Source organism: Puccinia triticina, chromosome 16A, assembly GCF_026914185.1.
Source record: "Puccinia triticina chromosome 16A, complete sequence".
Lineage (NCBI taxonomy): Eukaryota > Fungi > Basidiomycota > Pucciniomycetes > Pucciniales > Pucciniaceae > Puccinia > Puccinia triticina.
Window position 1 is genome coordinate 3,980,393 of NC_070573.1, and position 16,295 is coordinate 3,996,687.

Below are 16,295 nucleotides of genomic sequence, written 5' to 3' on the forward strand. Positions count from 1 at the left end.
CGGACCTGGAGGGGTCTGCCTTGCACCTGCTGGGCCGTCCCGGATCCAACCAAGCTTAAAGACGGCCTTGCAGGACCCGAATGGGGGCACCCGGCACCGGCTGGTACCGGTTTGATCGAAACCCGCCAGCGGGTGCAGGGTCCTGCTTTTGGCCCAAGGGTCCCATGGGGCCATCTTTACTCGGCATTCTAGAGCAGAGCCCCACAGAGAGGCTGGTCTGCTGAGGGATTCTCTGCATTTAATCCAATCAAGAATAGATAATTGAGCTAAGACTTGGTTGGAAATATATGGACAATTTATCAAGAAATCAGACTTCTTGGGTTCTAGAAATCTCAGGATGCATGGCACATACAGTGTTTTTCTCTCTGCAAGACAGAGAATAGGTAGGCAACCCCTCTGCAGCTCTTGTTCAAGAGGCGCATGGATGTTAGGAATTGACAGGGATAAATAAGAATTGCTTAATCAGGAGCAGTTGACATGCAGTTTCCAGCTCCAAAAAAACTCTTGCTGTTACTCATGAGATGATCCATCTTTCCATCATGCATAAATAAACCCGACGGGTTTTGTCAAATACTAGACCAGGAATAGCAAAACAATTGACCTCGACGGGGTTCGAACCCGCGACATACTGCGAATCACAAATGTAAAGCAGGCATTCTACCACTGAATTACGAAGCCGATGGCGTGCCAATCAAATTGGAGTTGATAGCATTCCGGACTTTCAGGCAGCTCCACGAAAGACCCATCCGGAGAACTGCATCAGGCAGAGTGGTCAGATGCCAGGTGCAACAAGCTAGTCCGAGTGGTTCGTCCGACTTGGCGCGTCGGACAGGTTGGTCCGATGCCATATCGAACAATTTGAATCGACTGGTTCGTCCGAAATCGGATCGGACTTGTTGTTCAGTCCCATCTCACACCCCATCAGTATTGGCTTGCCGGGCGATTGTTTGAGAGGTTTGCGACCCTTCGGACAGTTTGTTCAACCGGTTTCTGGCCCCACTCGAACACATAGTTTGAACGGTAACAGACGCGGACAGACTCTTCAGCATCGGGTGGGCCCTGCTTGACAAATTGGTACAGGCTTTACCAATCGGCCGAGTAGTGTTCCGCCATGTGACACAATATCAAGAAAAAGAACCTCCTCGAGAAAAAGAAAAGGGGCTCCAAAAACCCCAAGTAAGCCAGAAAAAGTAATTGGACCAGTTCTCCAAGCAAGAGCTCCACCGGGGGAGAGATGATTTGACCAGTTTTCCAAGGAGGATTTCTACATGGAGAAGTCTACTGAAGAGGATCTCGCCTCGTAAAAGTTGTCAAAAGTAAAGGAACCAGTAACAATTGCAATACATTGGAAGGAGATAGAAAAACAATGGTGAATACAAGAGTTATAGATTAGAAAAACCCCACTCCTCGCCAAGAGCTTCGACAATTTGGTCAACTTTATTTTGAGCAGTAAGTTGGTCCACAGCGCTTCCTTCGACGTAATATTTCAACTTCCAAGACTCGGTGCCGCTGGTCCTTAAAGTAGCAATCACTTCTCCTGCTTCCCCTCCAACGTAAAAAGTAATCATTTCATCCGACGATGAACGAAGATCAGGTACGCATTGAGGCGGGTAGCTATTGTCATAGGCTATCGTCAGATCTCGGATTCGAGTGATTGGATAACCTGCCAAGGTTGTGGGAAAGCGGAGTTGTTCCAACATCATTGATCGACTGGAGGGATCGGCCCTTTCTTCAGCTTGATCACCAAAACGCAGTCTTTGGAATTTAGTTTTGACTGCGGACGGATCCTTGCAGACGAAATAGCCGTTATTGGTAGCAAAGTAACCATAGCTGGCAGCCAAAAACAATAATACATCAGCCCTGCAGCAAAGATTTTAAAGTAAGTGAAACGGTAGACAAACGTTTTATAAATCGATTCCAGATAGTCTGCAACTGAACTGCCACGCTGGGCCAGTTCAGTGGCAAGCTCCGCCCATACCACTATCGCGGCAAGCCCATCTTTATCAAAAATCCCCGTCTCAAACATGTAACCAAGAGCTTCTTCATAAGCAAACAAAACTTTATACCCCTCTTTTTCAAGATTCAAAGCTTCGTTCCCAAGGTTCTTAAACCCGGTCAAAGTTTCTTTGAATTTGAATCCTTCCTGACGAGCGACCTGGGCTAGCAAATGAGATGAGACGGTAGAGGACAACATTGCGATCCGATCTACAATCGTAATCAACTTGAGTAACATGCGTAAATCTCGGGGATAATGGCAAGCACTCACCTAGTGGTTTTCCTAATTTTTTGAAGTTCTGCAACGTCCAACAAGCAAGGATGCTCCCAATCTGGTCGCCAGAAAACACCTTCCAAGAAGATCTAACACATCAAAATCAGTCGAAGGGGATTTCAGAGGCTTCAATAATCGAACTCACCCCACCCGTTCGGCAGCACAGAACCGATCAGCATCAGGATCATTGGCGATAATCATCACTTTCTGTGCGGGATTCGACTCCAGAGTTTTGTTTCCTAAGCTGATGGCCATGTCGAGAGCGCCCTTTTCTTCAGGATTTGGAAACTTGACGGTTGGAAAATCCGGGTCAGGATTTTTTTGGGCTTCGACAGGAAGCCAAGCATCATTTGGAAAGCCTGCTATCTCAATGCAAGCTCGGGTGGCGAATGTATAACCAACACCGTGCATTGGCGTGTATACAAATTTTATTGGAGTCTCTGAATTCTCCGATCTAAATAAGAAAAGTGATTGTCATGAATGAGTCATGCAGTTGAATAAGGAGGAAAGCACGATTGATCCAAATAATTCAGGCGCTGAGGTTACTCACCTGGAGTGTCTTACCAAGCCAGAAATTGCCTTGAAATACGCGTCTTGTATCTCTTGTGTTCGATTGATAACTAAAGCTTTAGTCTGCATGGTGGGCTCTGTATTCCAAGCTTCCTCGTCTATTTCTAAGTTTTGTTCTATGGACGCAGCGATACCTTTGTCGTGGGGCGAAATGATTTGGACAGCGTTTGAATAGTATCTGCATGGGGGCCGGCGTTGAGCATTCAGTGCAATTGATGCAGATTTGGGGAACAAGGAGCCTCGCTCACAGCTTGTAGCCGTTGTCAGCGGCTGGATTGTGGGAAGCAGTGACCATTACGCCAGCAGCGGCTCCGACATATTTGACTCCAAAAGGCTACCAAACAAGCAGATTACAGCATGAGATTACGTGTGTCATTATCGTATAATTTCAACCCTCCGTGCACTTACGACCATTGGAGTAGCTGCGAGCCCATCGAGCAGATAGCATCTGAAACCACGCCTTAGAAACGCAGTGACGGCGAGACGGGCGAACCTGTGGGAATTCTGGCGGTGATCATGTCCGACAACGATGCCCTGCTGAGTAGCGTTTGGAATATCTTTGATTAGATAGGCAGCCAAACCTTCAAGAGCAGCCTCATAAGTTTCCGTAATTCTTCATTTTCCTTGCAATCGAGGGGAAGAAACCAACCTTGGCTAGCCTGAATCACTGTGACATCGTTCATTCTCGAGAATCCCGCGGACATATGTGCCCTGAGGCCTGTGATTATAAACAGGTATGTGAGTGAGAGAAAACGGCCCTTCACAACGAGGTCAGTAGTTGTATTGGCGGCTACTGACCAGCAGTTCCAAACTTGATACGCTGGCATAACCGAGAGGCAAGTTCATCGTGATTCTTATCTTGCTGGAGTTGTTCAATTTCTTTCCTGCTCGTTGGATTCTGAAAGCCATGTGTCGTCAGGGATCAGGAGAGACAGCGCGGCACCAGTACGGTCACATCATGGCAGACGGCCCGAAAAAAAGGGACGGGATGGATTGAGAAACAACCATGGAATCCTGCTCGGAAATAGTCAACTTACGCGACTGATGGACAAAAACCAGGCTCAATAATTGTCTGAGCCCAAGGATGTTTTCAGCATGAAACAAGACTCACTCCAATCGTAACCACTCCTGTACCAACGAATCTAGTGGAATGGCTTGGGAAGTCGTCATACGGGTAACGGGTCAGTATCTGTATGTACACTTCTCTGGAGGAAGGTTTGTGGGTTGTCTTCACCCCTTGCACAGTATCCCGCGTGGGATATCCGGAAGATAATCCGGGATATCTGGTAAATGACCGCCGATCACACCAGATATCGGAGACCCGAGGTTCCCAAACCTCCGGATATGGGCGGATAGTTTTGGATCCCACATTCCTATTGTAACAATTTGGGGATGGCAATTGGGCGGGCCCGCCAATGGGCCAGGTTTGGGTTGGCTGTAAGGCATTTGGTACTCGGGGACGAAGCGGTACCCGGGTACCGCACCGCTTTGTGGCCAAATTCAGGTATGTGCCTATACTTCACCCGACACCGCTGCGCGGGTGAGAGGGGTACCCGCCGCGGGTACCAAATGACTATCCTACCAAGTTGTGACTGGTATCAAGGAGAAAATCTGCGTAATAAGTGCCTGTAGTTATGAGGGTTTCATACTCAAACAAGTGTGGGATTTCTGAGCCTGTTTCTACCTGGTGGCAAATGGTTGGAAAGGATTCAAGGAACAAGAAATTCATACCAACTCTTCAGCCTGAGCCCAACAAGAAGTCTTCATTATTTATCTCCAGTAGTATCCAATTATGGTGTTCAAAGTTGGTTTGCATAATTTTATGCATGCATAAATCATAAAATCATAAATATATTTTGGTGAGGAAATTTTGTATTACATAATCAGACAGTCATATCCCCTGCAAAAACAATTTTATGATTTTATGATTTATGCATGCATAAAATTATGCATACCAACTTTGAACACCATAAATAGCAAGTTAAAATTCTGATGAAATTCTTCACAATCTACGTGATCTATCCATGGTTACAACGCCTCATTGTTGGCTGTTGTGCTGGCCTAATTTCAGAACCTGGGGCTGTTGATGTATGTGAGTAGTACAAGCCATTGTTTTGCAACCTTTCATGAATTTCTTGGAAAATATTTGAATAGCAACACATTCAAAATTCTGATCTCATATTCATTCATCTCTCAAAGTCCAAGACGTTTATGATCGGCTATTTCAACAAGAATTTAAATGGAGCTCTAAAGATAGGAATTTGTCAAAAGAGATTCATGTCAAAAGGATAACCAAAAACTTGAATGGTCTCAAGGGCAAGTTTTCTTGCTAAATTTATTTGCTGATGGAAAGTTGAGATTTTTGACATATTCTGCATCAAAAATCAGGAAACAAAGGCCGAGATCGATTAAAAGGCATGATAGGTTGGCATATCACATTTACTTGCAATCATATTAAGAATCAAGGCTGATCAGTGAAGGGTTTTCTTTTTTTTTTTTGGAATAGTGAATGACTTTGCAGGAATATCTCTTGGTGGAAGGGTTGACATAGAGGAGTCATGGGAAAAATACATGATTAAGAATAGGTTTACAATGATGGATTCTGATTGGCTAGGATTTATGGATGATGAAGAAGATCTGCGCCAGACTTTGTATAAATGGTGCAAAGAGGGGGGATTTGATTCATGGTCAAAGTATCATCATGATATTAAAGGATGGATAGCTTCAAAATCCAAAGACCTTGAAGCTGTAGAGGTTAATCATGGGACTGTGAGTCTTGTCATTGATTTCCATAAATTTGCCATGGTCTGGAGATCTTCCCTTGTATACAGCTCTGTTGGTAAGCTAGGTTATATATTCTTTTATTGGTCAGATAAAATTTTGTGGAATCAGACAAAAACAGCTGACAATTTGGGATGAATCCGCATGGAAATCACCTTTTAAAAGCATACACATTAGCTATTGAAAGAAATAGATCCAGGAGTCCCAGATCATATGATGATCCCACAGCACAGAAACTTTATTCCTGGGGTAAATCAAACCCTTCAATAAAATTTGATGATTATCAAGAAAATGTTAAGAAAATGATACCAAAACCTTACAAAAGAAGAAAAACTCTCTCAGTTGAGTTGGAATTAGCAGTAACTGATGAAGAGACCTGCTGGATGAACATTGTGAAGAACTGTGAGTATTTCTAATACAGCTACATCTGCAGTTGATATTTAATAGTATGAGGTCACTCATTTGTTGGTTATCAATTGCAGTTGATACAGTTTCTCAAATGCTTGATCTATCTTTTATTGATAAAGAAAGTAAAACTATTTTTTGGAGCTACTTAGGTGCTGCTGCAGAATTGAAAGGATTTGATCCCTTAATCACAACATTTCAAGAATTTTGTGAATATTTTTCTCAAGGTCGGCCACTTGATGACTCATACAGACATTATGAGCTTCTCAATAGAGCTTGCCTGATAGTTCGGAGATATGTTGCATCTTATACGCAAGTTCCCGCTGCTTTTTATAAACATTCTGGAAAACAATACATTGTGAAGCCATGCCAGGATGAAGAAGAGAGGAAAATGCACAAAATAAAGTACCTCTACTCCAAGTCCAAACTAGTGATGAATTATGTGGAAGAATTCTGCAAGCAGATCAAGCAAAAAGGATTCATTTCAAATTTTTCTCCTGAGCCACGGGCGGACAAAGGCCAGCTCAATCGGATAGGTATGTCAATAGCTTTTTTCCTTCTCCAGAGAATATGAAAATATGTGTGAAATAGACAAATCTAAAATAATCTTTGTATGATAATCCATCATGATCATATTCCTGCCAAGCATTCTTGATATGTGACCACTTGTCACCTATCTACAGCCATCATGAATATAAGACCAAATACAATGTTCTGGTGGAGATTGAAGAGCTAAAATTCCCGCTTATGATACAAAATGACATCTCAGAAATTATGGGGGATAACAACTCTTCATCTGGCAGCTTCAAAAAGTCTTTGATGGAGAATTTAACTACTTTGCAAGAAGCATCTAATATTGAATCTAAGTTGGAATATGAAAAAATAAAAAGCAAAATATCCAACATAAATTTTCAAGAGAACCCCTTGGATATGGATGACATTAATCAGAAAAATATTAAGACCATTGGGAATGCAATTGACCAAATTAAAATGAATCTTGTTGGCCCCAAACAGATCCTACTTCAAGATAATCAAATCATCTGGGAAAAGATTAACCTGGTGACTGTCCAGGAATTCTCATCTATAAGCTTTCAGAATGCTGAAAGGATGGCTGAACTATTAGAGAAGGGATATAGGATCCGCAGAAACTTACCTGTACTGCACCATCTCTGTGAGTTTACCTCCATCAAACACTGGCTGGAATGTGGTGCTGACACAGCCTGGAATGTCAACTAGATTACTGCATGTCAACAATGGAAAAAAAAGTGTGGAGGATTGTTTTGGGATTGGTCGCTGCCCAATTAGAGCCGCTCAGACGCAAGGAACAGGATTCGTTGGAAATGGGGCCCAGAGGACGCATGATCCCACACGATGAACTGGACCATTTGTTGGAAATCTATGCAAATATCAAAGATGCTGCAGGCCAGGTACCCAGCCTACAGTGGATGAAAAATCTCCATGATCAGCTTTCCATGTTGCCACCCCACTTGGCAAAAGTGATGGATGACATACTGCTGGCCTGCTCAAGACCTTACTTGATCAAAACTTACTCAACTGAAATGAATCATCATTTGAACGAGATTTATGGGAAGATTCCAGGTGAATTGTGCTCAAAAGAGTTGAAAGAAAAAATCACAGAGGTGTTTGAACAGATTCTGAATAGACAAATTGATAGGGATATCATAGTTAGCTCGGAAAAACTGAAATCAATTGTTTAGATGTGTTCCCATATTTCATTTTCATCCATGGATATGGCAGAATGTAGATTGTATAGCACTGCATGAAGCTTCCTCCTGGCATGAGGAAATCAAGAGAAGGCCTATCTAGCTGCTGGAAGATAAATTTCTGCACCTTTTTTGCTATAAGAGAAGTCGTATGACAAGCATGCTGCATTTTCAGCCCACAGAATTTGCAGAAATGAAGGATCCTAACCTAGAAGATGGTGGATCAACCTGCGCCAAATAGGTTGCAGCCACTGCCGTCTCCTCAGCTTGAAGCTTACATCTCTTTGCCCTCATTTAGCCATTTCTCTTCATTCCTGATCCCGCCTTTGCCCGTTTCTTCCACTGATGTTTCTCCGAATCGCCAGCGTTTTGGCGGATGATGCACATGTTTTCTGGACCATCGCGCCGAATCTTTCTGTGCTGTGTGCATAAGGCTGTGCCCCTAAAGCGGGGTTTGGGGCATGCCCTGGGGTCCGGGGTATTGGGATTGGCCTTGAAAATGCCCCGAACCCGGGGGCATATGATTTTTGCCAAGGGAGGATTACTTGGGGGACGTGATGTCTTTTTTTGTCATTCCAGAGGCCATCAAGTATGTACCAGTTGGTTTTGGTATGACCTTGAGGGAAAAAATGAGATGCCCAGCAAGAGATACAAAAGGAGACATGTTGAGACGCGCGAGCAAAACCCCCAAGGAAACGGGTGGACTGAGAGAAAAGCAGACAAGTTGAGACGCCCCAGTGGGAACCCCAAGGAGAAATTTTTGGAAGCCGCGCGCCACAGGGATTGAGAGAAGATTCTGCTGTAATCCATTTGCGCATGGTGGGATAGGTTTTCTGTTGACTGGCCTAATGGACAGGGGGATCTTGCTCCCCTGTGGTTTGGGATCCTCACGTAGTGAGTGATCTCTGCTTCAATACCCTCCATCGGTGGGGATGGCAGGCAGTTACGGAGGCCAAGACATTTGTGCAAGTGCTTGGGCCATCCTGATACAGCCCAACACCACAGATTTTTCAGCGGTGCAAAAAAACTGACATGGCCCAGGGCATACTTGGGGGTATGGGGCTCAGGAGGACCCTCATGCCCCGTCACGATCCCCGGGGAACACCATTATGTGTGCATACATCTTTCTTGGCAGAGGAAGTGGGCCAGCGCCGGCCGCCCGGCGTCCCCTTAGTTCCTGGTCCCGGAAGACGCGGCTGCGGCTGATGGCACCCCCGGACAAGCAGGACCAAGAGAAGGCACAGGGGCCCGTGCCCTGGGCCGGATTCTGGCGAGCCATGCGAGGCCCGGCGTCCGCGCGGTGTGTGCTGCAGTGTGCTGGCAAGATCCTTCCCAGCCCGGGCCCCAAGGCCTCGCCACGCCTGCCCCAGGCCCGGGAGCCGCAAGCCTGCCCCCCTTACCTCCCTCCCCATTTGGGAGCTCGGCGCTCGGGCGGCGCTTACCGTCCGGCCGGGGCTCCTCCCCCAAAGCGCCGGGCGGGGCGGGCGACGGCGGCCAAAAGCGGGCCCACTCACGCAGCCCACACCAAGGCCGTGCCGGGACACCCTGTGCGTTTGAGCTGCTTCAGACCCCAGCCTCGCACGCGCAAGGCCTTCTGGGACGAGCATCTGGAACTAGGGATGTAAACGGGTTGGGTTTGGGTCGGAAAATGGTGCCCAAACCCGACCTGACGTCAGCACCGGGTCAGCTTGGGTTGGGACAAAACTGCAAATGTACTGCCCAAACCCGAACTCATTAATGAAAAGTTGGGTCCGGGTTGGGTCCAGGTCGGGTCCAGGTTGGGTCCAGGTTGGGTCCAGGTCGGGTCTTGGGCCAACCCAAGACAACATAAGTCGTGCTAAATGCACACCAGATTTTTATGCCATCCTTGAAAAACCTGTATACGCCATCTTTTTTGGCGTGCAGGGACACGTACACCAAGACACGGCCCCGGACAATTGACCCCAGTCCAGCTCCTAGAACTCCATACCTCATAGCGAGCTGGACGTTGGCCGGGTCGCCGTGAGTATTCTTCCCGGCAAGCCAAGCTTTGACCGGCTGGCCAAGAGGCAAGTAGTCCCCTCTCGGCGAGCTGGCACCAATCCATCTCGCTGAGAGGTATTTGTCCCTCTTGGCAAGCTGCTCATACGTCTAGCCCCGGGAGGTATGCGTTCCTCTTGCTGAGCTGCTGACAAAGTCCGTCTCGCCGAGAGGTAAGTATTCCTCTCGGAGAGCTGATCGAAGTCCAGCTCGCGGGGAGGTATGTATTCCTCTCGGCGAGCTGGTACAAATCCATCTCGCCGTATCCCTCTCGGCGAGCAATTGAGCATGATGTACATAGATTGTTGGTCGGACTGAAGCGTGGACAGCCTCATTCCGGGTCGCGATCGGGTGCATGGGCCGACCCGAATAGGAAAAAGCCTGCCCGAACCCGACCCGATTCTCTAATCGGGTCTCGATGGGTCGGGTCGGCTTTGTGAAGAGAGGCCTGAGGGCTGCCCAAACCCGACCCAGAACCCAGCGGGTCTCGGGTCGACCCGACCCATTTACATCCCTATCTGGAACAACACACGGACCGCTTGCGCGCGTCGCAGCCGGAGACTCACAGGGGCCTTGCCAGAAGCGCCCGGCGCTCGAAGGAGCCTTCCCCGCGAAGCTCGGCAGCGGGGGTGTCCCTGCGAGCGGGCCAGCGGGCCGTCCCGGCGGCGGGCCGGCCTCGGAGCGAGCCGGGCGGGTGACGCACGAGCGCGCCCAGGCGCGCCCAGGGCGAAAGGGCGGACAGACAAGATTGCGCAACAACGAGGGCAGACAACAAGATCAGAAGGCGCTAGCGACCCGGACGGCCTCGATCTTCTTGAGCACGTCCGAGACGCTGCGGTCGAGCTCGGCGGCGACCTGGAGCTGCTTGTGGCTGGGGAGGAGGGCGAAGGCCTCGCAGAGGTCGCCGTCGACGCAGTTCTTGACGGGGAACTGTGTGCCCTCATGTCAGCCCAGAACGACAGCGGAGAGGAGGAGGAGAGGGGGAGGGACGGACGTAGTAGCCGCGGTAGGCGAGGTGGTCGCGGCCGGCCAAGCTCGGCCGTTCGGCGCGCATGCTGTTGTCGCCCAAGCCCGGTCAGTCGCAGGTCTCATCCACCTGAAAGGAGAAGGACTCACTGCATCTCGAGGGTCTGGAAGAAGTCGACGTCTTCCCTGGCGGCGAGCGGGACGAGGGCGCCGACGGTGCCCTGGAGCCCGGTGTAGACGAGCACGTCGCGGCCGCCGGGGACGAGGGAAGTTTTGAGGATGGCGGTGGGGATGTCGTTGAGGTGGAAGTGGACGAGGGTGTTGAGCTTGTGGGGGGCGCCCATGAGCGCGCCTTTCTCGTGCATGATCGTCGCGCCTGCCACACAAAAAACAGGTCAGCGCGCGAGACGCGAGGGAGAGGGAGAGGGAAGGGGGGGGGGGGGGGGGGGTGTACCCGTGGGGTCCTCGTCGACTTCGTCCGAGACCGTCTTCGGGATCCGCGACACCCAGAGGTTGCCGAACCGGTCGCCGCCGGCCCTACAGACACCCAACCAGGGATCAGCGGAGACGCACTCAGCAAGGAATCACTCGAGGAGACGAACACGGTGTCGTAGTCGACCATCGTCGCACAGGTCGTCCAGCGGGGCACGACGTCGTCAGCGAAGACGACGAGCCGGTTCTCGACGGGCTTGTAGACGGCGTAGGCGACGGAGTGCTGGGCGTCGCCGACGAGGATCCGTGCGCCCTGGGCGGCGAGGAGGACGATGGCGGTGGGGAAGCCGGCGGCCTCGGCCTTGCGCAGCAGCTTCTTCTTGCCCAGGTCGAAGAGCCGCAGGGCCTTGCCGATCCCGGCGGCCAGCCGGCCCTGGAAGCCGAGCAACGCGCTCGGGATCTCGTCCGTCTCCGTCTGTACTCACTGTCTGTCAGTGATCACAGAGAGATGGAGGGGGAGAGAGAGGGAGGGAGGATGACCTTGTGCAGCAGCTCCAGGCCCTTGCCCCCGTCCACGAACCGATACACCCGCAGGAACCCCGCCTTGCATGTCCGGGGCTGGACGAAGGCGTCCTTCGCGGAGCCGACGACCAGCAGGGGCTCGTCGGGGGGCACGTGGGCGGCGAAGGCGAAGGCGACGATCGCGAGCGCCGTCGCTGCCTCGTTGTCGGCCAGGTCGATCCGCGCCAGCGTCGTTTTCTGCACACACACACATCTCAGTTTCTTCGTTTTCTCGCTAGACCAGCAGGAGCCACCCACCTCGACCGGGTCGCTGATCCGGATGCACGACGCCCATTGCCCCGCCTCCGCCCGGGGCAGGCCGAACGCGACCGGGTCCAGCGTGTCCGTGTCGAGCCCTTGCGCCTTCTACATACACACACACGACCAATCAGCACACATTCAGTGGGAGGGGGGAGCGAGGGATGTACGTGGAGGGCGAGCCGGTCGGCCTGGACGCCGGGCGCCATGGTGCGGTGCTCGGACTCGACGGTGATGACGTGATTGGTGCGCGGGTCGATTAGCATTCTGCGGGGGGTGTAAGCGAGGGGCAAGGGGTCCTGTTTGACCTTGACGCCGAGCTTGGGGATCGTGAATATCCTAGGGCCCGGTCCCAATCAACCAACCACCACCAGTTTCGAGAGAGAGGGGAAGGACATACCGGAGCGAGGAGCCGACGATGCCGATGAGGCCCTCGGGACACAGCTCGGCACTGAAGCTGTGCACGTTGTCCAGACTGTCGTAGAGCAGCGGGTCGAAGTGGAGCAGGTTCTGGAAGGTGTAGTTGAGCCAGGTGCGCGAGGAGAGCCCAATGACGCTGGTCTTTCCGTCGACTTTGACGCGCAGGAGCTTGACGGGCCGGGAGCCGAGGAACCTGGATGAGTGAGTTGAGTGAGTGAGTTAGTCAGTGAGTGAGTATGTTTAAGAGAGAATACCGGGTGCGGGTGTCGGTGAGCTGGCCGTTGACGGAGTCGAGGACGGTGCGGAGGAGGACGCCGTTAGAGAGGCCGATGTTGACGAAGAGGGTGTCGTTATTTTTGTCGATGGACGAGTCGCGGAGCTCGGCGATGCAGATGGAGGAGGGCACGGCGGTGAGGGCCTGGAGGGAGATGGTCTCGAGGACGGAGCTGGGGTCGAGGGAGATGATCTGGACGGTGGCGTTGTCGAGGCCGACGGCGAGGAAGGGCGTGCGTTGGCGGCCCCTGGGCACCTCGGCGAGCGAGAGACTGGTGACGGCGGCGCCCATCTGCTTCATCTCCTGGTACTCGTTCAGCTGGCCCTCGAGGTCGAGCTCGAAGTAGATCAGCTCCCCCCCGGAGAGGCCGACGACGACCTGGCGACGGTTGGAGGTGGCGGCGACGATGGTCCGGCCGGGGGGCGTCTTCCACTCGGTGACCTGGCCGTCGGCGAGGATGTGGCGGATGCCGGCGGGGTGGATCTGGAGCAGCCCGGTGCCGTCGAGCTGCTGGATGGCGATGGTGGGGGCATGGGTGAGCAGGCCGGAGTCGGCGACCTCGACGATCGTCTCGCCGATGGCCAGGACGAGGGTGGCGTTGAGGAAGCCAAGGACGATGTAGCGGTCGTGTGCGTCCTGCTCGGAGACCCGGGTCGTCCACACGTTCGTCGGCGGGCCCGGCAGCGCCGAGCTCACGATCTCCGCCACCTCGAGCCCCTGCCGCAGCACGCGCACGCTGCTCCGCGCCCCACTCCCGCTGCACGTCACCAGCTGGGCCGTCTCGCTCGTCCCCAGCGTCCGCGCGCCCGTGATCGGCGCCAGCGACTCGAGCTCGTCCGACAGCACCAGGTTCTCGAGCGGGCGCGGCTTGAAGAAGGCGCCCGGCAGCACGCCCGATGCGCCGTTGTCCGGGTAGCTGGCCGAGGAGAACTCGGGCTCCTGGTCGTCGTCGCCGAGCTTCTCGAACTGGTACAACGCACTGCCATCCGCAAGTTAGGTTACAGTAGTAAGTGGGTGTATGTGTGTGTGTGTGTGGGTGGACTGACTGGTTCCCGGTCTCGGCGGCCACGAAGAGGAAGCCGGACTTGAGGATGGTCAGACTGGAGGCGACGGGCACGGTGTCGAAGTACTTGATCTTGAGTGCCTGGACCTGCTCGTCTTCGTGGTCGATGGTGACCTTGAACAGGTCGCCCTGCTCGGACTGGATGAGGAAGAAGAACGCGCCCTGATCGTCCGGCAGAGATCAGCCTTTTTGCGGTGGTGGTGGGAAGGAGGGGAGAGCACTGACGCGCATCTTGTGCATGACGGCGGCGACGATGAGGAGGCCCTGTGCGGGGTCGGCGAGGGCGGAGTTGCGCTTGGGGATGGGGACGCGGTGCTCGGGGACGTTGGGGTGCTTGTAGATGAGCATGTCCTCGCAGCACACGATCACGCCCGAGGGCCCGTCGAACTTGTCTGGCTGGCTGGGGCTCTGGCCGCCGGGCACCTGGAGGAGCATGTTGGCGCGGGGCTCGGTGGGCTCGGACCACTTGCGGACGACGTGGTTGAGGCCGAGGTCGAGTTCGTAGTAGGTGAGCATCTGGAGGGGTGAGTATGTGTGTGTGTCTTCAGTCAGTATGTGTGTGTCTTCAGTCAGTATGTGTGTGTCTTCAGTCAGTATGTGTGTGAAGCACCTTCTCGGCTGCATTGAATGCCTCTCCCGTCGGGTCCTGGTCAGCCTCGCCGTAGTCGACCTCGAGTGCGGCGAAGAGGGGGTTTTCGAAGCCGACGTCGACGCCGACGATGTGGTGGATGATGGCGTTGGACTTGTGGGCCTCGAGGGGGGAGGAGATGGTGAGGTTTGCGGCGGCGTCTGTTTGGTTTGTTTGGTTTGTTAGTTAGTTAGTGTTGGGTGTTTGTGTTGTGTGCCTGACTGACCGCGGTTGAGGATGTAGACCAGCTTGCTCTTCTCGACTGCTGCGACCATGACGGCGCGGCCCTTGGGGTCGGTGGCGAGGAACTGGCCGGGGACGACCCTGCGTGCGCCGGACTTGCCGAAGGTCTCCTGGTGGAGCTTGATGAAGGTGTTCGTGGCAGGGTCGAACTCGAGGACGACGATCCGGCCGGAGTCTGAGCCGAGGATGAGCAGGTCCTTGGCGGCGCCGGTGAGTCTGAAGGGGGCGAGTGCGCGGATGGAGGCGAAGGCGTGTTCGGTGGCGAGGGAGGTGAGTCTGCCGGTGGCGGGGTCTGGGCGGAGCAGCTCGAGGGTGGTGCCGGCGCGGCAGACGCAGATGTCCTGCTGGCGGGTGCCGGCGAAGCAGCCGACGGCGGCGGCGGTGATGGCCGCGGGCGGGAGCAGGGTGAGGTTGTAGAGGTGCATGTTGCGGGTGAGGAGGAACCCTGCACTTGGTACCGCCGGGCTTGTGCCGCCCAGGCGAGCGTTTCGGGCGCGCCCGCTCCTGCCAAGCAGTCGCGGTTGCTGCGCTCCGCATACCCAGCAAAAGGGCTCGAAGGGCTCTACCCCCCTCAGGAGGGAGCCTAGTATGCCTGGCTGTGTGTGGGTCGAGAGGGAGGAAATGCCTGTGTCCTCACTGAGGTGAGGCCAAGACACTTTCCCCTGATAGCTCAGGGAGTGGGGGACGAGGCGCCAAGCCCACTCTCTCCGGCTCTGCAGGAGCCTGAGCCCGGGCGGCGAAAACCCCCTACTCCTGGAGTGACAGATAATTTGTTGTGTATTACTGCTGAGATTCCCTCTTCGCCCACGCTGTCGCCAAATCTTTGAGGAGGTTAATCGTGGCCGTCTTCTCTTCGCGTGAGTGAAAGGCCTGATGTAGAGTTGGTAGCATTCGGAGACCCAGCGCCCGAGTTCGCATATCTCGTCTGTTGGGACCCCAAGCGCGTATCGGAGGGAAGCGCCACCGACGCGGAAAGAGTGACCTGATATGCCCTCGAAGCCTCCTTCGCTCCAGCAACGGTGGGCCACTACGCTAAAGGGCCACTTAGCGTTAGCGTAGCGGCAAAAAGCGCCCGCCCATTTTGAGTAGCGTGAGCGCCGCTACGCTGCGCTACTTTTCAGCGGCGCTAACAGCGCACCAATTGTTTGTTAGTGTTAGCGCCCCGCTACAGTCACTAAGCTACGCTGCGCTGCGCTACAGCGCTTTTAGTGGAAAAAAAGGCCTTTTTTTCAGCTAAAAGCACTGTGGCGCACCGTAGCGCGCGCTCTTTTGCGCCCTGCGTGTGTAGCGTTAGCGCAATCGCGCGCATCTGCGCTAACAGCTAAATTAGCTGCGCACCCTTTGCGCGTAGCATTAGCGCAGAGAAGGCGCAATTCCGCTAACGCTACGCTAAAATTTAGCGGAATTCCGCTACGCTACGCCACGCTAACGCTACGCTAAAATTTAGCGGAATTCCGCTACGCTACGCCACGCTAACGCTACAGTTAGTGTAGCTGGCCCACCATTGGCTCCAGACTGACTGGAGGCGTGGTACTACCGTTGTCTTGGTTAGGTGTCGCCTCGATTTGTTTGGGTTGTACCCGAACAGTGAGGTGTTCTGATCTCTGGCTTCTTGTAGTCGGCATTTCACCGCCATCACCGGGCACAACAGATTGTTTGTTGGCCTGAGCTGTATGTACTGC

At 53.0% G+C, this 16,295-nt stretch overlaps 3 protein-coding genes across 3 annotated transcripts; 1 reads left to right on the forward strand and 2 right to left on the reverse strand.

Moving 5' to 3' along the window:
- Nucleotides 1-1,382: 1,382 nt before the first annotated feature.
- Nucleotides 1,383-4,009, reverse strand: PtA15_16A371 (uncharacterized protein; the record flags this gene model as incomplete). The annotated part of the gene is made up of 11 exons (XM_053164054.1): nt 1,383-1,830; nt 1,902-2,205; nt 2,267-2,358; nt 2,415-2,723; nt 2,820-3,017; nt 3,088-3,173; nt 3,248-3,420; nt 3,489-3,557; nt 3,638-3,737; nt 3,877-3,880; nt 3,951-4,009. 11 exons carry the CDS (start codon nt 4,007-4,009, stop codon nt 1,383-1,385), a joined length of 1,842 nt encoding a protein of 613 aa, XP_053028018.1.
- Nucleotides 4,010-8,954: 4,945 nt separating this feature from the next.
- On the forward strand, nt 8,955-10,466 carry PtA15_16A372 (uncharacterized protein; the record flags this gene model as incomplete). Its single annotated transcript, XM_053164055.1, has 2 exons — nt 8,955-9,296; nt 10,323-10,466. 2 exons carry the CDS (start codon nt 8,955-8,957, stop codon nt 10,464-10,466), a joined length of 486 nt encoding a protein of 161 aa, XP_053028019.1.
- A 79-nt stretch (nt 10,467-10,545) lies between these two features.
- On the reverse strand, nt 10,546-15,038 carry PtA15_16A373 (uncharacterized protein; the record flags this gene model as incomplete). Its single annotated transcript, XM_053164056.1, has 14 exons — nt 10,546-10,698; nt 10,763-10,823; nt 10,885-11,110; nt 11,189-11,271; nt 11,337-11,641; nt 11,707-11,925; nt 11,986-12,093; nt 12,156-12,324; nt 12,386-12,598; nt 12,660-13,658; nt 13,726-13,904; nt 13,968-14,258; nt 14,353-14,493; nt 14,616-15,038. The coding sequence occupies 14 exons, from the start codon at nt 15,036-15,038 to the stop codon at nt 10,546-10,548; spliced, it is 3,570 nt and encodes a 1,189-aa protein (XP_053028020.1).
- Nucleotides 15,039-16,295: the final 1,257 nt, after the last annotated feature.